The sequence below is a fragment of the Coccomyxa subellipsoidea genome (genome assembly GCF_000258705.1).
Source record: "Coccomyxa subellipsoidea C-169, whole genome shotgun sequence".
Taxonomy (NCBI): Eukaryota; Viridiplantae; Chlorophyta; class Trebouxiophyceae; family Coccomyxaceae; genus Coccomyxa; species Coccomyxa subellipsoidea.
The window spans coordinates 117-26,311 of record NW_005178035.1 but is presented as its reverse complement, the minus strand read 5'-3'; the positions used below and the strand labels follow the sequence as shown (position 1 = coordinate 26,311).

General features: G+C 53.7%; 6 protein-coding genes and 1 non-coding gene across 7 annotated transcripts; 4 read left to right on the top strand and 3 right to left on the bottom strand.

The window, feature by feature from the left end:
* Window positions 1-727: 727 nt before the first annotated feature.
* COCSUDRAFT_63341 (hypothetical protein) lies at window positions 728-1,831 on the top strand (the record flags this gene model as incomplete). The annotated part of the gene is made up of 2 exons (XM_005647431.1): window positions 728-802; window positions 1,448-1,831. 2 exons carry the CDS (start codon window positions 728-730, stop codon window positions 1,829-1,831), a joined length of 459 nt encoding a protein of 152 aa, XP_005647488.1.
* A 960-nt stretch (window positions 1,832-2,791) lies between these two features.
* COCSUDRAFT_15728 (hypothetical protein) lies at window positions 2,792-3,832 on the top strand (the record flags this gene model as incomplete). Its single annotated transcript, XM_005647430.1, has 3 exons — window positions 2,792-2,947; window positions 3,174-3,302; window positions 3,575-3,832. Coding segments are annotated over 3 exons (543 nt in total), but the record flags the coding sequence as incomplete, so codon positions are not given.
* Window positions 3,833-4,639: 807 nt separating this feature from the next.
* Window positions 4,640-14,498, bottom strand: COCSUDRAFT_63339 (hypothetical protein; the record flags this gene model as incomplete). The annotated part of the gene is made up of 25 exons (XM_005647429.1): window positions 4,640-4,848; window positions 5,092-5,253; window positions 5,474-5,821; window positions 5,972-6,070; window positions 6,209-6,403; window positions 6,559-6,862; window positions 7,002-7,538; window positions 7,685-7,858; window positions 8,065-8,202; window positions 8,314-8,426; window positions 8,855-9,110; window positions 9,290-9,443; window positions 9,696-9,829; window positions 9,983-10,096; window positions 10,235-10,420; window positions 10,555-10,805; window positions 11,032-11,320; window positions 11,445-12,344; window positions 12,500-12,714; window positions 12,835-12,936; window positions 13,157-13,376; window positions 13,487-13,600; window positions 13,753-13,998; window positions 14,121-14,328; window positions 14,488-14,498. The coding sequence occupies 25 exons, from the start codon at window positions 14,496-14,498 to the stop codon at window positions 4,640-4,642; spliced, it is 5,679 nt and encodes a 1,892-aa protein (XP_005647486.1).
* Window positions 8,519-8,590, bottom strand: COCSUDRAFT_t40. Its single transcript has one exon. It is a non-coding gene; the product is annotated as a tRNA-Gln (tRNA).
* A 930-nt stretch (window positions 14,499-15,428) lies between the features above and the next one.
* COCSUDRAFT_15714 (glutamine-dependent NAD(+) synthetase with GAT domain-containing protein) lies at window positions 15,429-19,424 on the top strand (the record flags this gene model as incomplete). The annotated part of the gene is made up of 13 exons (XM_005647428.1): window positions 15,429-15,657; window positions 15,800-15,952; window positions 16,042-16,132; window positions 16,339-16,609; window positions 16,847-17,005; window positions 17,207-17,438; window positions 17,530-17,669; window positions 17,794-17,964; window positions 18,073-18,168; window positions 18,356-18,531; window positions 18,657-18,828; window positions 18,990-19,111; window positions 19,205-19,424. The coding sequence occupies 13 exons, from the start codon at window positions 15,429-15,431 to the stop codon at window positions 19,422-19,424; spliced, it is 2,232 nt and encodes a 743-aa protein (XP_005647485.1).
* Window positions 19,425-19,676: 252 nt separating this feature from the next.
* On the bottom strand, window positions 19,677-22,163 carry COCSUDRAFT_23673 (ribosomal protein S6e). Its single transcript, XM_005647427.1, has 7 exons — window positions 22,068-22,163; window positions 21,742-21,806; window positions 21,530-21,587; window positions 21,165-21,390; window positions 20,680-20,936; window positions 20,188-20,301; window positions 19,677-19,989 (listed from the first exon to the last, which is right to left on the bottom strand). The coding sequence occupies exons 1-7, from the start codon at window positions 22,071-22,073 to the stop codon at window positions 19,957-19,959; spliced, it is 759 nt and encodes a 252-aa protein (XP_005647484.1). The 5' UTR covers window positions 22,074-22,163; the 3' UTR covers window positions 19,677-19,956.
* Window positions 22,164-22,579: 416 nt separating this feature from the next.
* On the top strand, window positions 22,580-25,574 carry COCSUDRAFT_63336 (hypothetical protein; the record flags this gene model as incomplete). Its single annotated transcript, XM_005647426.1, has 4 exons — window positions 22,580-22,793; window positions 22,956-23,020; window positions 23,581-23,721; window positions 25,410-25,574. The coding sequence occupies 4 exons, from the start codon at window positions 22,580-22,582 to the stop codon at window positions 25,572-25,574; spliced, it is 585 nt and encodes a 194-aa protein (XP_005647483.1).
* Window positions 25,575-26,195: the final 621 nt, after the last annotated feature.

Genomic DNA, 26,195 nt, shown 5'->3' with positions numbered 1-26,195 from the left:
GTAAGTAAAATGCATAAAATAAAACAATCTCGATGTCGTACAGCTGCGAGCACCACAACTGACACTGTGGACGAGTAGCAAGCGTTTCGACGGTTCACACCGTAAAACCATTTTGGATTTCTTGTTCACTGGGATAAGAGTGTGCAACCCCTTTTGAACATCCAATAAAAATTTCTACTAACGAATTGGACATATTTTCCTGCCCATCGCGGAGTTTTCTTCGTTTCAAGGGAACTTATGTACTGGCGATGGGCGATGTTTTTAGCAGATGTGTGTCACGGACGCTACTTACCTTGTCTAATCCGTGCAAATGACAGTTTCTGTAGGATATTTCTTCCTCAGAAGTGTGCACTTCGTCCTGACATGACACCACTCAACATTTTCTTTCGATGTCGAGGAGGCGTTCCATGGCAGGACACAATTTAATGAGCTTCCGCAAAATCGGTGTTCCCGAAGAAATCCATTTGAAGAAGACTCTCGTTTTCACTGGTTTGTATCACATCGACGTGTGGAGTGGAAATCTAACTGGCATTTTTTTCCATACCGCATTCAAAATTATGGCGATATCATTGTTTGCCTAACTTCGAGACAGAGTCCTCGTTGTTTACACCTCTCTTCTCGCAGCATTCAGACAAAAAGTCAGGAAAGATTCCAATGATATATTATCATTTAATTGAAAAGGTTCGGTCAGCCAAGCTTGCAGTCGCCATCACCTTTGAGTAGATCCATGGCGATGGAAGGCACAACAGGCTCCGCAGAGGATGTGTTTGCGGAGAAGCAGGATACGCTAGACGCTTTGATTGTAAGTAATGTACATGAGAAATATTACACACGAGATCATGCCACTGAACGCACTCATCAGGTCTGCAAAGGTGACTCCAGCCTTCGAGATGCTCCTGACCATAGTCTGTCTGCCTTGCAGGGGAAACTGCGTTCGGGAGAGTGGGAACTGGCTGTAAGCCTGCTAAAGAAATACTCATCATCAAGCGGATCGTTCAGCGTCTCCAGCCTTTCAATGGGAAGCCTACCCTCGTCCTTGGACACCTCCACTTCAATCACCCTGGAGCATGTTCTCCGCGAGTTTGAGAGCGTGCAGCGCAGCTCAAGTACAGACAGACTGCACGAGCTGCTGTCCCAGGGCAAGTTGCAGGCATGTTACTTCATCGCCTCATATTTCTTAGCAAGGTGTGGTATTGCTGTAGCACGGCAGCGGCCACCTGAAATCGCACATCTCTCAGTCAATGATTGCAATAGAAGCAATGCAGCAAGCCCATAAACTTTTGCCAGAGCTGTACATGTTAATATGCCTCAATGATGACAGCTGTGGCTGCAGCTGATCAAACCTTTGTGCCAAGCCATTCAAGATGATTTGGTTGACAACCCCGAGTGACTGCAGGTACCAGGGGATGAGGGACACAGCATTCAGTGCGGCATATCAAATGGGCAGAATGGGAGCAATTCAAGCCTCGGCAGCCTGGTGTCCTCCCTACGCAGCCTGCTGAGCAGCACCAGCTCAACAGGATGGCTCGCAACTGCCGGCCTGCTGTCAGACACCTCCCTGCCCATGCCAGATACAGAACAGCCACCCATCGTAGCGCCGCACACCACTGTTCAAACCCTGCAGGGCTGGCCGAGTGGCCTGCAGATACCAGGAGATGGCGATTTCCAGGAGGCGCCAGAAGAGCCCCAGGAGATGCCGAATGAGCCGCTGGCGGTGGAGTCGCGAAGGAGCCCGAGCAGGCGCGGCGCTAAACGGCCGCTGCCGGAGGATGGCGGCCGGCCAACCGTTGCAGGCACGGAACCCTTTTATGGCTTCATCAAAGCAACTTAATGTGGCTCTTAACGGCCCATGCTTGGCCCATACTCGCGGCGTGCTAGCCTGATTCAATGGATACTTGGAGGCCACCAGTTGGCTTCCCGAAAATCTTTCGGAGATGCACGAAGCCCCTCCCTTTTCAGAGCTCAGCGACCCTCATAGGCATGACTTCAAATGGACTGCATCACAAGAATCACACTTCTATCCCTTTTGTGGCTTGAGTCAAGATGCCGAGCATCAAAAGAAAGCACAATGGCTTCAAGATGACATTCTACATCAGGGAGTTATGAATTCAGGGCTAAGGATTCACACTGACTGCAGGCAAGGCACCACGGCTGTTCAGCACGCCCTCACCAGCCCCCTCGGCAGTCGAAGGCCCTCATACACTGGCGGCAGCAGCGCCGCGTGAAATGGAAGATGATGTGGTTGAGACAGCTGCTGCGGCTGAAACCGAGGCATCGCCAGTGCGCCAGAGGGGGGCCGCAAGGAAGGAGGCTCCTCCGCCGCGGCCGTTCCCGCAGCGAGATGCGCAGCAGGGTTTGCCACATGTCCCCAAGAGCAGCTTCAAGGGCGTCTCCTGCCACAAGTGCGTTGCTTCTGAGCAGGACATTTTCCCTTGTTTTTAGACGGAGTGTATGTTCTACAGATTGCGCGGGAACCAGGGTTGGAAGGGCCTCAGAATACTTTCAGTGTGCACACGTGGTCTAGCCTCTGTGCCTCTGTGGCGCCCCTGGGAATTCCCAGAGCGCAGCCTGCCTAGCACCTTTGGACATTTATAGCCTGCTCTGGGCAAACCAGAATTTTCATCCATGACCCGGAAGACCCGGCGTGGATCCCAGGATAATTACCCCTGGATGTCAAGTTTCCTAGGAGATTGATGATTGCTGCGGCAATGCTCCAGGAGATCAGGATTGTGGTTTTGTTGTGTGCTGCAGGCAGACATATAGGTGGGAGGCATCGCTGTGGCTGAACGCTCGCCAGATCTATCTGGGGGGCTTTGCCACAGAGGAGGAGGCAGCGCATGCGTACGACCTGGCCGCTCTCGGCTGCAAGGGCTACAACGCTGAGACAAACTTTCCTCTGGCCACCTATTCTGCCGAGCTGTCCACCGAGCTCAAGGACCTGTCACAGGTACCTTACAATCATTGACATGTGGATCATGAAGATCAAGCAGGACACAGAGCATCTTAGAATCCAGTGTTGAGTAGAGGATGCCTTTGCTGCAACAAAAGTGACCGATGGTTCTCAGGAATGTGAGGCCGTTGGTCATGTGCTTGTCACTTGCTGTTAACAAATAGCACAAGTGCACGTCTAGTGCTGCGGATCTCCTGTCCTGAATTGGCAGCTTGGCATGCAGGATGAGGTGATCTCTTGGGTTCGCCGCCGCAGCAATGCATTTGCGCGAGGCAAGTCCAAGTTCCGGGGAGTGTCCGGGCGCGTGGGCCGCTGGGAGACGCGCATCGGCTCATTCGGCGGCATGAAGAATGTGAGCACTCCCAGCCTAATAAAAGATATTAACATAAACGATTGTCACCTCTGTCCAAAATGTGAATTGGCCCCAGCTGGCGGGGCTGATAAGGAAGTGAGCACTGTCACCACATTTACTTGGATCTGACGAGTTTTTCAATGGGTAGGCTATGCAGCAGCCGTCTCCTGAATCTCTTCAGCAGACGCACCTTGCATCTCTTAGCAGGAACTCCATGAAATGATAATAAAATAATGGAGAAAGTGTGAGGTGGATTTTTTGATGGGTGGCAGGTGTCCTTTGGGATTCATGATGAGGAGGAGAGGGCTGCGCAGATGTACGATCGCGCCATAGTGCTGGAGAAGGGCCGCGCTGCCAAGACTAATTTCCCCATCACTGAGTACGACAAAGAGATCGCTGCCTGCCAGTTATTCTGCACTCAGAGGTGCGCATGTCCTGTGGTGCAATTCTTTTGCATCCAAGCAGAGGGAAGCACTCTGTTCCTTGGTCAGGGATTTTATTTATACGCTTTATTTATATTGCCAGGCTAATGTGCTGTCCGGCGCAAGCCACTCTAAGTTATTGTATCTGTTTAGTTCATGGAAGTGATGCCGTAAGAATGGTATGCTCTGGCGACTGTGTGTTGTAGAGCTGGTGATGTGTCATCCTCATTGCAACTCTGAAGTCTTGTCATGCGTGTGCAGCTATGGGTACCTGAGTGCGGCAGCTGCCGAGGAGCAGCGCAGGGCAATCACTCTGCCGCTGGACGAGTACCTTGCATCTAAGCAGCCCGCAGCGAAGGGCGAGAAGACCAAGAGGAAAGCGCGGCCGCGCACAGTAAATGCCATATATGCATTTGCCCTGGAGAAGGCCCTGAAGTACAAGTGAGGCTGAATTAGAGGAACCAGAAAAACGCCAAGATGTATACAGTCAACATGCTGTGCTGTGAACCTATGCCATTCTAAGAGGGCAATGCATACAGTGAATTTTTAGAAGAAACATCGTGACCAAACGCATCCAAGCCCTTAATACATAGTATTAATACAATTTATTTGTGAACGATGGCTTGATTACCAGGCAGTACTCCAGTGTATCGTTATATGAGAGTTATTGTGCGAGGTTACAAGCTGCTAGCATTCATTTTTCCGCTTTGGAACTTCAAGATTGTCACCAAAGTGAAAACGAAGGCCCTTGAAAGCACTTACAGCAGGAGCGAATCTCTATTCAAAATGCTACCTGGTGCACACGCTTAGCACTGACAGTCATATTGCACACACAAGGTGGATCTCATGCTATCCTATAGCTCTGACATGCATTGCAATTACATTCCTGTGATCGGCCACATCTGCCGCATGTGTTCACTTGCGCATCTGCCACATGTCACTGTTGCCCGGGGCTGCTGCCGGAGAGGATGCTGCACCGCCAAGAGCGCCAAAGCCGGACCCCCCGCCAAAGCCACCAAAGCCACCTCCCTGCTGCGCAGCTGCCCCGAAGCCGCCGCCCGCCTGGGCAGCTGCATTGAATGCGCTGGGCTGCCCGGCCATGGAAGCAAACGGTGCAAACCCACCTGTGCAGAAACGGTATTCAACGACAGCCTCAGAAAATATCAGCAAGTCTTTTGAAGTTTTGGGGCTCGTGTACATTTCATGCCGCCATGAAGCGAGATAAAACAGTGCTCTGCTTTGCAAATAAATCAAGTGTTGTATGCAATGCAAGGATCTTTTCAAAAATTAAAATTTCCATCATGATCAAAACAAAAAACAGTGTAAGTTCCATAAACTTGGTTCGGCTTGAGGGATATGGTGCGCACTTCCTTGGGCGGCCGCCGCGCCAAAGGCGTTGCTGCCAGTGGCGCTGCCGAAGGGCGGGGAAGGCGCTGCAGGCGACCCGAAGCCTGGTGTTGCCGGAGCCCCAAACCCGGGCATCGCTGGTGCGCCAAATGCCGGAGATGCCGCCGCCGCTTGTCCGAAACCTGCATTGTTGCCAGGCTTGTCAGAGAGAACTTTGCTGAACAGACCCGGCAACAATTCTTGTCTGCAAGATAGCATTAAGGGCGGCAGCATCTCAAAATTTGGCAATGAAAGCATCAGGTTGCGACGCTCATGTGATCTTTTCAAGTGGACGCGGCAGTGTGAAAAAGAAGGAGAAACTTTGGCTGTGATTACAATTCAAGTGGGGAGTTTAAAGCAGACCTGGCTTGGTAAGCTGCCCAAAAGCGCCGCCCAGGGGAGAGGGCTGCCCAAAGCCGCCGCCCGCCGCCTGCCCAAAGCCCGAGCTCTGCCCAAAGCCGCCTGAGAAGGCGCCGCTGCTGGGCGCGGCCGAGCTAATGGGACTCTGCGGCTGGCCGAAGGCAGGCGACGACTGACTAAATCCGGCAAATCCCGTTGCTGCTCCGCCGCTAGAGGGCTGCCCAAAGCTGCCGAAGGGGCTTGGGGCTGACGACGCAACTGGTGTGCCAAATGAGATCCCTTTGCCAAAGGGGGAGGCGGCCGGTGTGCTGGCTGGTGTCGGCTGGCCTAGGCCGCCAAAGGCGCTGAAACCTGCAGCAGGCAAACAAACAAATTATTGGAAGAAAATCACAAAGTCATGCTCACACCCGAAATGTTGAATGCTCTCTAATGTAGCTTGCACATGGTGTGGATAAAGATGCAGACACGATGCTGCATTTGAAAGGTGGAGAATGAATGGACCTGAAGTCAGTGCTGCCGGGGAGGATGCTGGCTGGGAAGCTGCCGTCCCAAAGGACAGCGTGCCAAAAGCTGACGTGGACGGTGATGGCGCCTGGCTCCCTGCTCACATGGCACAAGGCAAATCAATGCAAACCATCTGAATGGTGCCCTACACATTTACTGTAGCGAGACCCATTCATACATGTCTGAGAAAGACTGTTGATTATCACTAGGAACAGAGGAGCAAGTGGGGCGTACCAAAGGTGGATGTCAAAGGGCTGCTGGGTGTGGCAGCCTGCTGACCAAAGCCCCCAAAGGTAGAGGAAGGTGCTGCGGAAGCTGCCGTGGATCCAAAGTTGGCTGCTGATGGAGCTCCAAAGCTGATGCTCGGTGCTGGCGCTGAGGCGAGAGGCTGTGAAAACGATGTCACAGGGGACGGCACGCCAGATGAGCCTGCAAACATTTCAGGCACGTCAGCAACAAACACATGGCAGATTGCAGTGCAACAAGGAGTATCCGCATGACATTGTTCATGAGCCCAAGTTGATCTGCCAGCACATGAGTCCTTGCACTTCTGTATGACAGACACCAAGGAGCTGGATCCTCACCAAACAGTGGCTGGGATGCTGCTGGGCTGGACCCTGCAGGTTGGGATGACGCCTGCATGGAGCCAAAGAGTGAGGTAGTCTGGCCGGCAGCTGTGGTTGTGCCTGTCGCACCCATGGATGCTGACATGGCGGACGCAAAGGAGAAGGCAACTGACGGCTGTGCGGTGGAGACAACAGGCTGGCTCACTGCAGGGGAGGCTGCATCGCCGGTGGTCAGCTTGGCAAAGTTGAACACCGGCTGCGCTGGGCTCGCGGCAGGCGCTGCCGACGCGGAGGGAGGTGCGAATGGGCTTGATATTGACGCCTGCAAAGAAGGAAGTGGCCATATAATTATGGAGACACACCAAGCTGCCCAAGATCAGGTGTCCATCGATTATTGAGACTATCCTGTGCATTGCTGCTTGTTAACATGCGCAGAGCATATATGTAGGACATCCGCGCACCGTGGCTGCGCTTGTCTTGGCGCTCGGTGCGGCAGGGGTGGGCTTCTGCAGCGCCGCCTGTGCCTGCGCATGCGCGGCGGCCATCGCGGCTTTGCTGGGCACGGGAGGCATTTTTGCCGCGGGTGCGGCCGCCGCTGTCTTCTTCTGCAGAGCCGCTTGCCCCTGCGCCTGAGCAGCCGCCACCGCAGCCTTGCTCGGCACGGGGGGAACTTTGGCAGCGGGTGGCGCTGGTGCACTCTGCTGCAGAGCCGCCTGCCCCTTTGCTTGCGCCGCGGCCACAGTAGCCCTGTCGGGGACCGGAGGCGTCTTGGCGACAGGTGTTGCGCCACTTGCGCGCAGTGCAGCCTGTCCCTGGGCCTGTGCAGCTGCCACCGCTGCTCTGCTGGGCACGGGCGGCATTCTTGCGGCCGGCGAAGGGGCCGCCTTTTGCAGCGCAGCTTGCCCATGCGCGTGAGCGGCTGCCAGCGCGGCCTTGGTCGGTACTGGCGGCATCTTGGCTGCCGAGGGGGTTGGCACAGCATCTTCTGGTATGGAGGCCTGCAGATGGCAAGCACCTAGCCTGGTCATTTGCCTCTTCATCTCAGCCCCGTTCTTCTTATATTGGCCACCAATTTAGCCACAATTTGGCCACATGGTGGGGAAAGGAAGCTGTGGGAAATGCAAGACTGTGCCAAGTGGGTCACCTGCATAGAGGGCGGTGGTGCGCTTCGGAGAGTCGGGCCTCTGTTTGTGGACCCTGCGGCACTGTCCGACGAGTCAGCTGGCTCTGCAGGCCCCAGCGCAGCAGATCCTGCCCTCGCAAGGCCCATACCCGAGGCTTGCCTCTGGAACGGCCTCCCGTTGCCCTTTGAAGGCCCCTACGCAGCAATGACACAACAGTCACACGCCATCGCATGGTAGCCGGCTATTGGATTTACAGAGAGAGTGGTGGCCAGATTTCCAGAACCACAAATATGCTTCTACAAGCCATCTCTATTTTAAGGGTAATGTAAAATTCCTGGACAAGGATACCAGGGAGCTTGGCCTTCACAGCAGTTTGATCCAAATTGATCGGGCTATGCACCTGAGCAAAGTCTGGCGTGCTACTGGGCCGCGCATGCTTTGTGCGCAGCAGTGCATTGGACGTGCTTCCTGATGAGTCAGCGCTTGCTGTCGACTCCTTCCTGGCCAGCTGCCCCCTTGCTTCCGCAGCATTGCCCGCCTGATCCAGCGAGCTCTAGCATCAACTGCCACCCACTCACAGACGGTGTCTTCTAGGGTGTGGTGTCTTGAACATGATTGTCAATGATCAGCAAGCAGGTTGAACAGTCACCGGAGAGATGGATGGCTGCCGCGCTCGGTGGCCCGGGTTCCACTGGTGCATTGGAGCTGCCTGCGGCTGGATCCTGTCCAGCACAGCGGCAGATGACCCAGCTCTTGTCAAGCCTGCACGCAGACAGAACACATTACATTTAGAGGGTGGATTTGATTATAGCTGGTTGGTAATTCACGCAAGAAACTAAAATAAAAAGGGATTGAAGCACTACCGAGAGTCGAACTCGGGTTGTTGGATTCAAAGTACAATGTGTTAAGCACTACACTACAGCGCCTTGCTGTAGGCATTGCCAGCAGCCAGGTGGCACTGAGAACATTCCGCAGGACATAAGACCTACTTTGGCAGGTGTGGCGCTGCCACTACCCTACTTCCCTTCTATCTGATATGCAAATTTGCACAGGGCAAAAGAGAGAAGGTCAAATAGCTTCCCAAAGACAATTCTTACATTGCTGAAAGTTTCCACTAGCGATACCCCTAGTTCCTGTCGTCGTTAAAAAGTTTATAGCAAAAGATTAATATGCGTGCGTTGGGTGCTCACCTGCACTTTGCCCAAAGCTCGGTAGAGTCGGCGCTTTGAATGTGACTGCTCCGACATCAGGCTGTATAGAGGACGTAAACGGAGATGCCAACGGTGCGGGCTTGGCAGGCTCGACAGCAGGCGGTTGCTGGCTGGTAAACACGTCCTTTGTTGGGGTGCTCCATTCAGTGGCATCCTGACCGTTGGCCCGTGGTGGCCGCAAGAAGTCTGTGCCGCTCATCCTGGTGAGCCGCACACCGCCGCCTTCAATTGATACCTGCCATTATAATACCACATCTCAGTATACTTGTATGTGCCGGGTCCTGTGGATAATGCAGAAACTGGAATGTTTGCTGACACAGCTCGTAATGATTTGCAATTCCTCCAAATACTTCTCACGTCAAAAACAATATCAATCAGCAGGAAAATTTCATTTATAGCGTGGACAGGTCACACCTTCTCAAGGAGCAGGCGGCGCAGGGAGCCGGCAGAGGTGCTCGCCCAGGGCGACTCTGCAGGTGCTGCAAGGCTGCTCAGGGGCGACAAGAGTGCTGGCCTACGCGGCTTTGGCCTGCCCAGCGGACTCTTGCGCACCTGCTGCCACGTCGGCCTGCACCCACACAGCGCATAAGATGCACTTATATCCAGCTGAGTGCTGATGACGCCCCTCAGCCTCTGTGCGACCAGGCGAGTCATGCCTTCCTCGGCATGACTGGCGCTCTTCAGAGGAGGGTCCCTCGGACTGTGGCTGCTGATACATGGACAGGGCTTGTGCAGTTCAAAGAGATGAGAATTCATCAGGTGCAGCAGGAGCAGGCATGCATGCCTGGAAGAGTCTCCAGGGCTGTCAACAGCGCTGGACGAGGGCCGGCTTGCACTGATCGCGCTGATGTAGGGGAATGATGGTGGGCCCCCACTGCCGCCCTCCTCGCCATCGTCCTCCCCGCTGATGCCCATGTCATGCAGCTTCTGCCACAGCATCTCCAGCCTTTCCAGCTGCACAGCAAGCTTGACACGCATGTAAATATGCATTAAATCTTATCTGCAGCAAGGATTGCACAGAATGTCTCTGCCGATGTAAGCAGCACTGCTACAACTGTTTACAAACACACCCAAGCAATTACTGCAGCGACAGAATTTGATGCACACCTGTGCACTGGCAACAGCCGTCTGGGCATTCACTGCATTGTAGAGCTGTTGTGCCGATGCGCGTGGGGCACTGCCAGCGCCTGACTGCCGCAGGCTCAACCTCTCCTCCAGGGCCTGGCCAAGAGCACTAATCCTTATGACTCTATTCAAGAAACTCTACAGAAATGTGACTTATGCACAATAGTCCTGTAATGTCTGCCATTGATTAATTCTGTCAAGCTTGCAGGCATTCAAGAGAAATCACAGACCCACCTTGAGGCAGTCGTTGAGCTGGCAGGATGGCTTCTGCAGCGCCTGCAGCTGGGTGTCAATGGAGGTTGCCAGGTCTTGCAGGGCAGGGTCCAACGCATCGTCGTCATCTACGTCGCCATTTGCTGATGCGCGCTCGCTGTGCTTGCCATTGAAATACAGCAGCGCCTCTGCCCGCGCCCTGTCTTCCTGCACATGCACAAACAGGCATCAACACAATGGCACTATTCGTGCAGCTTTTGATGCATGCTTGCAACACGTGCATTTGGATTTGCTTGCAGGACTTTGAGGGCCTTTCATTTATTGGATGAATATCATCGTACCCTCCAGCCATTGTGCAGCTCGCCAAAGCGCCGCCTCTCAGTGGCCAGGCTGTCAAGGATGTCTGCCACAGAGCGCTTGAGAGCGTCCGTCCTCTCCTGCAGGCTGTGGAAGCCCAGGCGTGTGCCAGGGCCGCTGGCCTTATCCCCCTCCGACCTGGCCATTGCCTCGGAGAATGCGTGCTCCATCTCCCTGGATTCCGCCAGGGTCTTCAGGAAATCCCCCTCCATGGCCGCCAACTCCTTGCTCTCTCCTGCAGCAAGATGTGTCGGCACCAACAAGTCACCCGCGGCGCACGATACCACTCACATTTGGGTGTTGAGGGCCTCATCTTGCCAATACGATTGACAAGACGCTTCAGGCACCTAACCTAACCAACGCATGTTGTATGCTCCAGTGGACTGCTATCATGCCCAACAGCGTTTTGACACCTGCATTCACACCTGACCCATGTATACAGGAAAGACGTCGAATGGCACCTTTCAGCCTGGCCACGGGTGCTGGCGGCTTTTGGCGGACAGGAATCACTGCGCGCTGCTGCTGCGAGCTGCGCGGTGCTGATGCTGTGGCAGCAGGTGCCGTGAAAGCGCTGCGCTCCGGCGCTGCTGGCTGCAAGGAAGGCTGCGGCGTTGCACTGGGAAGTGCAGGTGGGGGAAAGGGTGTTGCCTCAGCTTTCGAGAGTGCGGCTGCCTCGCTGGCCTCCCTCGCCTTGGCTATCGCCTTCTGAGCTGCAGACTGCGGCGGCTGAGGGGGCAGAGCTTGGGAGCCCTGAAAAACACCACGATTGCATTTGTTTTATATAAACACCTACACTCCCTTTTTTGTCTTCATTGCTACAGGGGAGGATGGAAGGATGTCAAGCATTGATTCCAGATTAATCAACTGAGCCTACCTGCATTTTCGGCATTGTCCCAGAGGCAGCTCCAAATGCTGAGCTGGATGTTCCACCAAATGGAGACGTAGATGTCCCAAAGATGCCCAGGTTTGATGGGGTTTCTGCTCTCGGCGCACTCACAATGGCTGTCCCGTCCAAAGCTGTCTCAAACGAGGCAGCCCCTGTGGTCGCCGTCTGTTTTCCAAGGCCGAAGGCGCCAGCTGAGGCGGATGAGAATGCTGGCAGGCTGCCAAAGCTGAAGCTGTTGGGGATGCTGGCAATGGGCACAGCAGAGGTGGAAGGCGCCGAAGTTGAGGGCGGCGCTGAGGGTGCTCCAAAGAGCGACGGCGTTGCCTGACTCTGGCCAAAAATGCTCGGAGCTAGCGGCTGCTGCGTCTTTTGGGGGGCCTCAGCTTCTCCGCCAAAGTCAAGCTTGCGGCCAGTCATGGGTCCCAGTGGGGCCCTGCTCTCCGCGCCATCGTCCTCGTCTGACTGCTGCGCTAGGTCCAGGCGGCTGATGCTGGGCCGCTCCCCGCCGTCAAAGCTGGCGCCTTGGGAGGCCAGGCTGTCAGCGTCATCTTCCAGGTCTGAGTCGTTGGACAGCAGCGCTGCTCTAGCCGCCCTGGCCGCAGGGGCCGAGCTGCTGCTGCTGGTCTCCGGGCCCCTCTCTGATGAGGAGCTGTCGTCCTCGTCGCTGCTGAGTGGGAGTGCGGTGGCTGCGGCTTTAGCCTCCTGTGCCTTCACTGGCCTGCTGCTGGGGGCGGCTGCTGCCGGCTCTGTCTCTCCTGCCTGCCTGGCACTGACCGATTCTACCTCCTCCTCCTCTTCATCTTCTTCTTCTTCTTCATTGTCAGATGGCAGCGGGGCAGCTGCTGCGGTGTCCTGTGTCTGCTCTTGCGTCATCTCTGACTGCTCTGCCTGCAAATGTGAAATTGGAGCCACTCAGCATTTTGGCGCACCACAAACACATTGATGCCCTCCACCCTTCTTGTACCCAAAAAGCGTAAAGTTTCCCGGTCCTGTATATTGAGCAGAGGATACCGTAAATGATGTATGAAACTGCAGTTCCGTACCTGCTCCTCGGATGCCATGGGAGGGAGGGTGTCAGAGTAGGGGCGCGCGGGTGCCACGATTCCCTCAGTGGGCTTGGTCATGTGGGCAAAGGTGAACAGACGAAGGGCGCCATCGGATGTGGCCACCAGGAGCACTGGGGAAGGCGCCAGCGCTGAGGCCTCCGGATCAGGTGGCATCACCTCTACTTCTGTGCTTGTGAAATCTATACCCAAGCCTGCATGCGCACAGTAATTGTCATGATACTGTCCTTTGTAAAAGACATTTCACGAGGACTCGCATCCAGTATCATTGCCAGTGCCATCACTTCAACAACAGTTAGGAGCAGAAATGGTACCCGTGACATAATTGTCATTGTAGTCCATTGCTGTGGGAATCCTGATTGCGCTCCAGTCCTCCGTCACATCTACACCCTTGGCTTCCCCGCCGGGAACATGTTCTGCGCACCATGCACCGTCAGCATTCATGCTTGATATGAAGCTCAACAGCCCTCTCGTGACCTGCAGTGGGCATCAACAGCTTTCAAAGCAATCTGCCTATGCTTTCAACAATGCACATGCCCCACAGGATGACACTTTCATGCTACATGCAAGAAATTGGACCTGGGCTGCTGCCATCTTTCATCACATCTGCATCCTTTGGTTGAAAAAGCAGCGCACCAAACAGCCTGATGTGGTCGTCGCTTGCTTTGCTGTGGGCGACCACAATGGCGCCCCAGGCAGGAACCAGGGCGATGCGGGCGTATGGGCCAGAGTCACGCGCAGCTGCATCTGGATTGATGGGCGGCGGGATGAACTCTGTGAGCTGCAGCTCCTCTGGGTCTGCCCCTGCATGGACATCCCACGCCGCCCAGCGCACCAACGCTAGAGGTGCAATGTCCTGCAACAACCACCGACTATCAGATGTAGATACATTGGGTACCAGCAGCTCAATGACCCTGTGAAAGAGAAGGTCAGAAGCGAACTTGTATGGAGAGCACACGGGCTCACCATTTCAGCCTCCAGGTCTTCATTGGGGTGCAGATTGGCTGACACAAGCAGGGAATTAGGCCCAGACCAGGCCAGCGTGTCCACAGTCACACTGCCATCGGCATCTTTGGCCTCCTGCCCACAACATGACAGGCGAACATCTTGTCAGATTGCACCGTGTGTGCTCGCCTGCAAAGATAATTGATTCCTGCTCTTGACCGAAACCAGGCAGACACACAGTATGAGGCCTGGCAAACAAAGGTTAGTCGGGCTTTCAAGTCCATTACCTTCGAGTCAAACTCTGTGCGGAAGTGCCGGCCTGACTCCACATGCTGCACCGTGATGCAGTTTGCTGATGCGAGCGCCAGCAGCTGACCATCGGCCGACCAGGCGACGCAGGACACCACGCCTGCAGCAACGTCTGGCAGCGCCTGCAGTCGTCCTCCCAGGCTGCCCCTTAGAAGCTTGCCCCTCATCGTCACCACTGCAGCTTCTGGCACTGCATCAGGCGCCTGAAGCGGCCTCCAAGCGAGCTGCACACGGGAAGCACACTTTGGCACATGTCTGATTGGGGGTTTTCTGGTGAATGGCACTGCCCAAAGTGAATTTCACTCAATACATGCCAAAGGTCAAAGAATGAGGATTGAACCCCCACCTGCTTCACTGGGGTTCCATCGGGAACCAGCCATTCTGTGAGCGGCATCGTGTCTCGTTTGTTGATCAGCATGCTAAGGGACCAGACATAGATCATTTTGCTGTCCCAGGCCGCAAGGAGCTCCTCATCTGACGACAGGGCAACGGATGCAGCTGCCACGGGCAGGGTGCAGGCGCACACTTCCTCAGCGTTTGCTGGAGGCAGCTCCCTGCAGCCACATCAATCATGTACATCCATCCATTTTCACCCTTCGCAATACAAGCAGAGCATGAAGGGTGTAGAGCAATTAGCCAATGAACTGATTTGAAGACAGTGGCACTCACTGGTCCTCTTCTCCCTTTGTGGCTGCAGTGAGGAGATCGTGCACCTTGGCAACATACACTTCTGCAGCAGTGTCACATACTTGGTGTTACTATGAGCTTGGTTCCATCAGGCAATGTAAAAGTGACAACGCAGGTTGAGGAAGAGAGCAGTTAATTGTGTTGGCAACCAGTGTTGGCAACCAGTCACATCAAGTACAGAGTGCAGTATGTCATCATGATATCAACACAATCTTGACAGACACAACGGTTCGAATTTCCTATTGCGTTCAAATCTGAACCTCACCCTTCTGGTCAGCAAAGACTGCAACACCATGTCTTGATGCCACCGCCAGACGTTGTCCTTGACCTTGCTGGCTTCCGTCGGATGGATCTGGAGTAAATCTGAGTTCGCCAAGGCGCTGATAGAAATAACCACTATCTTCCTCAACTCCAGCCTCAATTTCTTGGGCCTGTAACACTCTGGCCATCACTGCTGATGGACTTTCTTATGAAAAGCTAATCATCCCGCCCAATGCACACTCAAAGATCGTGCAGCTACCCATCTTGCAATGGAGTTCATTTATGAATGTATCGGAATCTCAAACAGCTTGGACAAGCATGTCCAGTATGAGTCAACATCACGTGCCGTTCTCCCGGGATGTCAGAGGCAAATGCACTCACCAGTGAACTTCAACACACGCGAAGATTATTATATAGGTTTAGTTTCACTGCATTGGGTTTGCAAACAGGGATTGGGCGACCATCTGTTCAGGACGTGATCTCGATCATGCTTTGTGGACTTGAACGTGTACCCAACACTTAGGACGCCGAGGCCTAAATTATGCAGTATTATCCTCTTTTAGGATCTTAACAAGTTTTTGCTTTGAGTCTGCTGACAGTTCCGAGGAGAGCACACCAGGATGGCCGCAGGTGAGCAGCAGACGGGTAGGTGATTTGGTTTCTGGTTCTTCTGATAACATCCATTCAGCTAGAATAATTAAAAGTGATGTTTAAGCTCCGATCTGATCTGCGCTGGGGGATAATAGAGTCCAGACTTTCTCACAACTGCACAGGCCCAAGCGCTGCAAGGGGCGGGACCTGCTCTACCAGGAGGCGCCTAGCTACTCTTGCGACCTGCAATCTCAATCAGTGGGCTTTGGACTTTGGTGGGAACCTTCAGCGGGTCATTGACTCAATCAATGAGGCAAAGCGGCTGGGCGCACGCTACCGTGGAGGTGATTGCTTTGTCATCAAGAATGCAGAGGCGATGTATCTTCCCGTGCAGTATCCTCAAGGAAGTCACGCTGTGTGTGTTCCCCGAAGGCTCCAGGGGGCCTTCAAAGTATCTTAAAAGCTATTTTTGATGCTTTGTTGAAGGGCCTGAGCTGGAGCTGCCAGCATATGGATGCGAGGACCACTTCCAGGAGTTGGACACAGTCGAGCACAGCTGGGAGTGTGTGGCTGAGCTGCTGAGGGGCGGCCACACCCAGGACATCCTCTGTGATGTGGGCCTGCCCATCATCCATCGAGGTCAGCCCACACAGATCAGCCATTGTTTTGGCACATTCAGAATGGACAGCCATAAGCAGTGTGGTGCTGAGTATGCTGATGTTTTCCAGGCGTGCGTTACAACTGCCGAATCTTCCTCCTGGACGGCAAGGTCCTGTTCATTCGCCCAAAGCTGGCCATGGCAGATGACGGCAACTACAGGTGAACCCCAGTTCTCTAAAATGATCCGACATGTGTCATGTGTCCTTGTGGCTGGTATGCCTGCTCTACAGTGGGTCACCATCTTGTGGTCATACAGTGTAAGCTAATCTGACTCGAAAGACCTTCGAAGAAATGTGCTGTGGTTGGCGCGTGGGGCCCCTGGTGAGATGACAACATAAAAGATGCGTTGCTCCCGCTCTTTGCAGGGAGTCCAGGTATTTCAAGAGCTGGAAGCGGGCGCGAGAGGTGGAGGATCATGGCCTGCCGCCAGAGATCCGAGAGGTCACTGGGCAGCGCACCTGCCCATTCGGCGACGCAGCGCTGGCCCTCAACGATGCGGTGCTGGCTGCTGAGACATGCGAGGAGCTGTTCACCCCTGCCGCGCCGCACATCGCCCTCGCCCTGTCCGGCGTTGAGATCATCACGAATGGCAGCGGAAGCCACCACCAGGCAGGATACCAGATCTTCACTAGCCCCGTCCTGGAATGGCACTTAACTTGAAGTGGATTCACGGGTCTCAGATTGGCCCTGGCTGGCGGAGGGCGGTACAAATGCCCAGCATCGTGCCCAAGCTTGATTGTGTGTTGCTTGAATTTTGCGAGTTCAAACGGATGTACAATTTTGGCAGCCTTCAATGCAGCATGAAAGGGCTGCTTCTGTTGCATACCTTCAAAGAAACATGAAGACAAGTATCGATTGCTTGCCTGTGCTGAGCAGCTGAGGAAGCTGCACCAGCGGCTGGACCTGATAAAGAGCGGCACAGCCAAGGCGGGCGGCGTCTATCTCTACGCCAACCAGCAGGGCTGCGATGGCAACCGCCTCTACTACGACGGCTGTGCCTGCATCGCCATCAATGGCCAACTCGTTGCGCAGGTATTGTTTTCACTGGCGGTCCCTCAAAAGCCAATTAAGTGTTACGACAGTCTTATGCTGCCTTTGTATGCACCTTAGCATGGGTGGCAGTGCCTTCGTCATGCATCTCTCTGTGATGTACACAACTCTCCTGGCGGCTTCTTGCGAATATAAGGAGAAGCTACATTAGGATTGAGGTTGGCAACGGTTGGGTGGGTGCAGGGGTCGCAGTTTGCAGTGGGAGATGTGGAGGTGGTGACGGCGACAGTGGATTTGGACGAGGTGGTCTCCTACAGGGGGGCTGTCAGTAGCCTGCAGGAACAGGCCAGCTCAGCGCCACATGTGCCCACCATCCCCGTGGACTTCGACCTGTGCTGCCCCGATGAGGCCGGCGTCGTTCCAAATGGCCCCATTGAGCCCCGCTACCATGTTCCCGAAGAGGAGATAGCCCTGGGTGAGGCTTCCTTAACAGCCAGCTGACCCATGCAACATCTCACATGTGATATGCCATGAGGGTGTGATAAAGTGTGGGAAGGTGTGTGCAGGTCCAGCATGTTGGCTGTGGGACTATTTGAGGCGCTCTGGCGCGTCTGGGTTCCTGCTGCCGCTGAGCGGCGGCGCAGACAGCTCGGCAGTGGCGGCCATTGTTGGAAGCATGTGCCAACAGGTCGTGGCGGCCGTCAAGGTACAGCCGCTTCGTCATCAAGCATGGCATGCACACCCTTCCCATGAGCACATGCTTGTTGTCGGGCGATGCGTGGAATAACGTTTTCAGGGCCTGGCTAGATCGAGCATAATGAGAAATGCAGGCAGGGGACAAGAAGGTGGAGGAGGATGCGCGGCGGGTGGGGCAGTATAGTGCATCAGAGAGCGTGAGCACAGGAGAAGACTTAGCAGGGCGGCTGCTCACTACTGTCTTTATGGGCACGGTGAACAGCAGCAAGGAGACTCAGGACCGCGCAACGCTTCTGGCGCAGCAGGTGTGTTGCTGTGGTGTGTTCTGTTGTCCTCGCTGAGTGGGAAATGCCATTTAAAACTCTTTCTTGCGCTTGTAGTGGAATGAGATGGGACATGTGGGTGTGTGACAGGTTGGTGCTGATCACCTGGATGTGAAGATTGACACGGTGGTGGACGCAATGGCGAAGCTGCTGTCAGTCATTGTCGGCCGGACCCCCCGCTTCCGGGTACTGCACAATTTCCCATGACCAGCGCACTCTGTTCGGTAGCAGATGCTGCATCTGAAACATCACCCTCCCTAGGTAGATTGAGGTGGTCTTGATGTTCAACAAAGAGTACTTTGGGAGAGGGCCTAGCAGCTGTACCATCAGGGAGAGTACACGCTGTGTTGAGATGGTATATTGTGATGGCCAGGCGGACGGAGGCACTACTGCAGAGAACTTGGCGCTGCAGAACATACAGGCGCGGCTGCGCATGGTGCTGGCGTTCTTTCTGGCGCAGCTGCGGCCCTGGTCTCGTGGCCGCTCAGGCTTCCTGCTGGTGCTGGGCACAGCCAATGTTGACGAGTGCCTGCGCGGCTACCTCACCAAGTGCGCTGCCTCATGCTGCCCCTACATAATTGACTCACTGTTTACTGATAGGCCACCCGTGCATGTTGCAAGGATCAATGACTTGACAAGTGATGTTGGTATAAGATGGGTTTTTCTTTGTGCAGGTATGACTGTTCATCGGCTGACCTGAACCCCATTGGGGCGATCAGCAAGAACGACCTGCGCAAGTTTCTGGTCTGGGCGGCAGAGAATCTTGGCTACAGCGAGCTCATGCGCGTGCAGGCTGCCCCCCCCACTGCAGAGCTGGAGCCTGTTCGAGAGAATGTGGCGGCTCAGGTGATCTTATCACAGCTTGGGACCCTGCAGTCTTCAGCAACGCTGACGCAGCTTGCCCTTCCAGTTTGTCTAGTTGTTCGGTTGGGTTGCAAAAACCTGCTGCTTCTCCTCATGTGATGCTTGATGCTCGTCTGATCACAATTCAATTCTTCTTGTGACAGCTGGATGAGGTGGACATGGGGATGACCTACGACGAGCTGGGAATTTATGGCCGCCTTAGAAAGATTGGCCGCTGTGGGCCAGTCTCAATGTTCCGACGGCTCCTTGTGGAATGGGAGGGCAGGTGATCTCCTGGCAACAACCTCTGCAATTTACACGAGCCCCTGAAAGATTGCAGAGCAATTTGAGCCAGAGTTGATGTTTTGCTTGTCTGCAGGTACCCTCCCAAGTTGATTGCAGAGCGTGTGAAAAATTTCTTCAAGTACTACTCCCTGAACCGCCACAAAACTACAACATTGACGCCATCGTACCATGCAGAAAGCTATTCTCCAGATGACAACAGATTCGACCACCGTCCCTTCCTGTACAACGTGAGGTGGCCTTGGCAATTTCAAAGCATAGACTGCATAGCTGAGAGATGCAAGTCAAGGTCATGAGCGACGTGAATTTATTGTTATTTCGCAAGATACAATTCAGGGAATTGTGTTTGAAAGCATATACGTAACAATAGTGATTTATGACAAGCTCGCATGCAATGTGGCACGAAGATGTGGGCGTGGGAGAGCTGTTATAGTGAAATGTTTGCACCGAGCATATGCTAGTTCCCAGCTGACTGTGACATGCGAGTAAGCAAATGACTCCATATGTATGACAGACTGTTGCAACTTTCAGTGACCATCAGATCAAGACTACCACCCCCTGTTCTTCTTACAGGCTATAGGCTGTAAGCTTTGTCAGCCCGCGCCCACGTTGGATACATTATTTGCGCTTTGCGCAAGATCAAACTCAGATATAAGCACTGTCGCAGAGCCCGACAGGCTGTGAAGCATAGCTGAATCTGGGGGCAGCTGCCCAGCAATGGAGCAGCAGACTAATGCAGATGGCACAGAAATATTGACACTTTCTCCTAAGTTCAGCATTCTGAGCACGCTGTGCCTCAGCTTCAAGCTCTAGACGGTTTCACTCCATTCACTTGCTGGCCTGTGACACTTCCCTGGAAGCCTGCGCACAGCACGAAAACACATCAGGAAAAGATTCAATCATGTCCCTTGAGATGTTGACAGAAAACACAGAGGCATGACTTGTCATCGAACAACATCCACTGAGAACAACATCCTAGCATGCCCATATGCAGCCTTCTGCACCCTGCAGCATTTGGAACTGGACAAAGCAGTAGCTTGTCAGGGCTGAGTGGCTTACCTGCGAGGCCTGGCGGATGGCGCGCTTCTTGGCGAGCGATTCTGACCGCCTCTCGCGCTGCTCCTTCAGCCGCGACACCAGCAGCTTGTGGTACGCCTGCGCCTCAGCCTTGCTCTGCAGCAGCACAGCAGACACGCCGTCAGCACAGCGGCAGGAAGAGGACGAGTACACACTAGGAGACTCTCAAACCAGCTGCAGACACTATTGACACGGTCCCATCCCCGGCATGCCCTTTCAATACCAGATACACATTTCTGGCAAGTGAATTTGGTGCTGAAGGGAGGGCTGGGCTGTTGAAAAAGACTAGGCACATCCCCAATTGACAGCGTCCCTCCTAGTGCACGCGCTGCCCAGAATTACATAAGAAAACACAGAAAGCCAGCTTGGCATTGACAGAAGGCTCACGTATTCCCTCATAAATATGGCCGGTCATGCAGCTCCTGAGCCCAGGTGGACACTCCAAAGCAGGGATAGCGAGAGGCCGCAGCTGACCTTGGTGATGCGCTCGCGCTTGATGGCGCGGCGGTGGCGCTTGCGCTGCATGGTGAGGGGGGTGACCAGCCGCTGGATCTTGGGCGCCTTGCTGTGCTTCTTGCCGTCCTTCTCCTTCACTGTGCGGTAGGTGTTGACGTACTTGCGCACGTCGTCGTCGCCGCTCAGGTTAAACAGCTTGCGGATCTTGCTCGCACGCTTCGGGCCACGCATGCGCGGCTTCTCCTCATCCGTCAGCCCTGCAATCTCCGACTCCCCTGTTCGCGCAGGGCAACCCATGTCAGCTCTTTGTTTAGTGCATTCCTTGCGGAGCAAAAGGGATGCGATGATAAAAGGAGGACCAGCAAGGCGGTTCCACTACAGACACTCTCTGCACTGGGGAGCGTGCCCTCCCAGCGAGACACAGCCAAGACACTTGCCAGGACACCCTAGCGTTCACTGCATTGTCAGAGGGGTGACAGGCAGGTCAGCCGTCGGCGGCGCACCCTTCTTGACGATGACCAGGTTAAGGACAGACAGGTCCGGGGAGACGATGCAGCCGCGCACAGACTTGCGGCGGCGCTCGCCCTTGCGTCGACCGAAGCCGCGGAAGCAGGAGTCGCCGGGGGCCATCAGCAGCTGCACGCGGCCTGGCACCAGCACTCCCTGCTTCATGCCGAAGCCCTGCTTGTCCTGGCCGCCCATAATCTTGAAGATGTACCCCTTGTACTCCTGCAAACAGAAAGAATCACACGCAATGGGGCCCATCCTCTGCAGCTTGGTTCTGGCAATCATGGTCTGCTCCTGGCATAGTGCGTCTGCTGATTAAGCTAGTCAAGACACGTGCTGACAAAGAGGAGCTGGATCTCACGTCTCCAAGGGCCTCCCCATCGACCTCCTGCGCCAGCCTCTTGTCATAGAAGGCGCGTCTGCATTACACAACAGTGGTAACGTCAAGAGACAAAGTCACTCTAGACAGAGCCTGCAGCTTGCAAGCGCCATGGGATGGTATCGAACATGTCGACTGCCATAGCATCCGAATCCACTGCCATACATTTCCACCAGCACGAGCAGTGGGCTTACAGCTTGCTGTCTTCATCGATCTCGAGTTTCTTCTGGGCGCCTGTAGGTGGGTAGGCTATGTTCAACTGCGATCACAACATCAAGGTTTAATAATCTTATAGCACGAGTGCTGAGAGCTCCGTGCAGTCACAACTTGGAAACTGTTCTAGTGCCAAGAAAGCTGCCCATCGTTCCAATACAGTGGCAGCTACCACACCAGTCCCATGCATTCACAGACGCTAGTGTGGACGTAATTCACAGTCTCACTGGTAACCAGGCTTTAGCAAGCAAGGATCTGAATTGCCATTCTCCTGAATAGTGTTTGCATCGATTGCACGAGCTGTCACCTTCATGATTGCCGGCGGCTATGCTGCAACGCTTTCCGCCTGCTCCGTGCACAGCAGAAAGCGTTCAACGCAGCTGTGCTAACTTTAACTTGATTTCTTAAGCTCTGCACCTTGATGTCCTAGCAGCCGCCTTGGGGCAGAGTAGGGTCTGGCCAATTCCCTAGATCTCGAGCCACGTGGACCTCGCCAGATTAGGCGCAAGGGAAACGGCGAGACTGCTAAACTAAGACTTGAGTCCTCGAACAAAGAGCGACGGGCTGACGCAGATGCAGATTTCAGGCAAAACGAAGAAGACTTCACAGTTAAAAAAGCGTTCTGGAAGTTTGTGATACCCTTAGCAGGTACGTTCTTGCAGGCTGTTGTTGAATGTGCCGCTAAGTCACTGGCCACATGGCTTCGGCCTTTCGTTGTTCAGGATCGGTCAAGCTGGAGAAATCTGTAAAGAAAAATCAGCTAGTTTTGAAGGACCTTTGTTGGCTCCAAACAGGGTGGTGACCTGCTGATCGCGCAAGATGGATCCTGTGATCCAGCGGCTGGATCCAGAGCTGCTGGACAAGGAGATTGCCAATGCCACTGCAGAGTCCAAAGGTGCCCAGGAGGCATGGTTGAGCGCCACAGATCCTCAGCAAGAACCCAAGTTGGAGAAGGTATGGCAGCAGCTGGTGAAGGACAAGAAGCTCCTCCTCGCAGGCAGGAAGGCACTCACCGATCAGCTTACGGGCCCAGGTGTGCACACTCTCCTGCTAGCTCACAACTGCTCAATGTCAGTTGCAGAGCCCATGGTAACAGTCTCGCAATGCGTAAACCTCTTTGCCTCTTGCCCCTTGTAGAATCAGGTGTGCGGCATGTCCCCAAGCCGCACTCGTTGTTACATGAGGGTTGCTGCAGGTTACTGCCCTCGGACTGTCTTCCAGCTACCAGCTGGCAAGGAAAGGAGGGCAGAGCATGAGCTTGTGAGCTCTTAAGATATCAACGCATACCTTGCTTGTAGACGCGCTAGTGAGTTGCAGCCTGCTGGTCTTATGAAAGATTGGATTGTGTCTCAGTTATAGTGGATGAGTGCGAGAAGTGCGAGTTGACAGGACGTGAGCTCAGCGCAGCTTGAGCGTTGCCGCTTCTGGCTGTAGCATGGTCATGTATTGATTACAGCTAGCAGGCTTACATAGCCGAGTGTGCAACTTCAGTGCACTTGTGCTGCTATGGCTGTTTTGATTGTTGCAGCCTACAGAGCTTTGTGGGTGCTCAGTGGTGTTCAGACCAGGGCGCAAGGTCTTGGCGGTGAGGCATTTCTCAGCGGGTATGTTGCCTTGTTATGATGCAGATCAAAACAAGGAAGAGTATAATACAAGCGCCCCCTTCTACTCCCGCACCTTAGCTAAGCGATTTAATGCACGGGCACCATATGAGCAGTATGGGATCTACATTGTCAGTGCCGCTGTGCTTGGCACAACTTGTTGAACGCTGAACGCTGTGCAAGACTTGGGATGGTTGGCGCGCTTTGCGGCGGGCCAAGGAGCTAGGCACGGCAGCCTTCCTCAAAGCCCAGAAGGCGCCACCCGAGGAGATGCTGGACCACTCGGCTTTGGCGGATGCCACGGAGCTGCAGTTGCGCAAGGCGGAAATCTTCATACGCCGACACCAGAACCACGCCAGGGTTAGCTTTGTTGCTGCAATTGCTTCGCCTTTGTTATGGGCCGGGACTGCTTATTTGCGATACCGCAGCCTTGGCTCATCCACCCTGCAGCCGCACCAGTCAACCCGAAAAACCTGACTGTGTTTGCAATCAACAGAATTTATAAAGCAACTTGCGGGTTTGCAGCAGTGACGGTAGGTGGCGATAACCCGCAGTGATGGTCAGTGTTCGCAAATTACTGACCGGTTTGAAATTGATTTGAAATTGATGCCATGTGCAATGCCCTGTGTGCAGGCTATAGGAAAAATATACAGCCTTACACACATTCGGGGAGTCACAAATCCAATTTCAGAGTCTGTGCATTTAAATGCCAGGCCGCCACTGAGTGCAGAGCCAGCAGCTGCGTAGGATATCGTTTATAATCTATAGATTGACAACGGTAAATTTAGCTACAAGTGAGATTCAGTCTCTGAACCCTTCCTCATGATTGATTTGTGCTAATGCTAAGTGCAGCAACTTGCATATTGAATACAATCATCACGATGATCGACATTCCTCAAAATCTGGGATTTCTGCACACCCCATTCATATTTTGAAGACCAGAAATTCTATCATTGCCCATGCTGGCATTTCAAGAAGCTTGCAAAGCCTCCTAAACATCCAAGCACTACATACACAATGCTTCTGTCATGCTTCCTGAGGATCTTGTCATACTTAGCCGTCGGAGATATATGTGGTTGTGTAGCAGGCAAAACACAAGCTGTGAGTCTTGTGGTGAGAGGTTAAGTGTTCCATAATGGAAAACACAAGGGAGGCTTCTTGTTCCACAAAAGCTTAAGGAACAGTCAGTCAGTCAGTCGCTTACATCTATTCCAGCCACCTCAGGCTGATCAGATGTCTGACGCTGATCGTCAGAGTCAGCGCCCAGCATCGCATCCAAACATTCTGACATAAATTTGGTAACCCCAATCAAGTCAGCCTACCAGAAGAATTCCAACATAGTAGGACACTGAAAAAGTGAAGAATACTTGTCCCTAATAGGTGGCAGGTGTGGGCACTCAAACACTAAATGTTTCTCATCCCCTAGACTGCCGGGTCCACACAATGTACAAGCACGGTCAGCTCGGGGAATCCTGGCCCAAGAGCCAGTGTCCCTGGGCAAGACATGACAACCCATTCTAAAACGCAGCATTTGTGTGACACACCGAGCAGGCAATGGCAAGGACAAATAAGATTTCCTAGCAGAGCCAACAGGGCGAGCAAACCACGCATGATAAGTGCAAAGGCGAGATTTATGAGACAGGCAGGTCCTAGGGCAGAAATCAAGGTCTGCCCAAACAGAGGCAGCACGAGAACACAAGTGGATTGCACACAGTAACACAAGTGTCTGTGGAACACAAGGTCCCACAAGCTCTGGAACATAAATACAGGCGATTGGTGGAACATAAATGTAGATGTCATGTTCCATAAGGCCGCCAATACGTTGTATTACACAAGGCTATGTAACATAACATGTGTTTCTAATATAACATTAAAGAAATGACATGTTACATATACTGTCAAAGTCCTGTTCCATTCTATTGTGTGCTTCAAAAAAGGTGGGCTTTTGGGGTGCCTGTATTATCTGGATTAGTGAATCTGCTTCGAATAGCTTGCAGCCTTCGAGGTTTCCGCAAGTGTTATAACATGAGTTTAACTTGAAGTCGTAGGTCGCCCCGCCGCCCCACCGGGGCGCCGCTGGCCGGCCGCCCGGCCGTCGGCCCCCGGGCCCTGGGCCCGGGGCAACTTGGAGGCCCGGCTGCCTTGGGCCACCCACATTGAGGGGCCACTGGCAGCCTGAGCCTGAGTCTCAGCTGAGCCTCAGGCAGAGCTGAGCCTCAGAACTCTGCCTCAGGCTGCCAGCAATACGCAGAGTAAGTAGGCTACTAGAATTCATTCAAAGTTCAGCCTAAGTTTCGAAACATGAGGCTTCAAAGTCAACACACAAACGTTTTGGCTCAACTTGGAACTCCTTCGAGTAGTCGGGTAATGAGTCACAGCACCGCAATCATTACTGGCAGTTTGATTCCGTATTAGAGAGTCTACTTAGTGGGCCCACTGGGCACTGGTGGCATTGGTTGCAGACTGGCAGACTAATTGCAGGCTGCTCTGCGGAATCTAGCTTGCTTGCTTATTTTTTAGGGTTTAGGGTTTAGGGTTAGGGTTAGGGTTTAGGGTTTAGGGTTTAGGGTTTAGGTTTAGGGTGTAGGGTTTAGGGTTTAGGGTTTAGGGTTTAGGGTTTATATTTAGGGTTTATATTTAGGGTTTAGGGGTTAGGGTTTAGGGTTTAGGGTTTAGGGTTTAGGGTTCAGGGTTTAGGGTTCAGGGTTTAGGGTTTAGGGTTTAGGGTTTAGGGTTTAGGGTTTAGGGTTTAGGGTTTAGGGTTTAGGGTTTAGGGTTTAGGGTTTAGGGTTTAGGGTTTAGGGTTTAGGGTTTAGGGTTTAGGGTTTAGGGTT

Bases quoted from the DNA above. Each gene is read 5' to 3' on its own strand.
- COCSUDRAFT_23673 (XM_005647427.1), bottom strand. The intron at 21,391-21,529 runs GTGAGATCCAGC...TTCTGTTTGCAG, and splicing joins ATGGGGAGGCCCTTGGAGAC to GAGTACAAGGGGTACATCTT. The intron at 20,937-21,164 runs GTGCGCCGCCGA...CTGCGCGAACAG, and splicing joins CCTGGTCATCGTCAAGAAGG to GGGAGTCGGAGATTGCAGGG.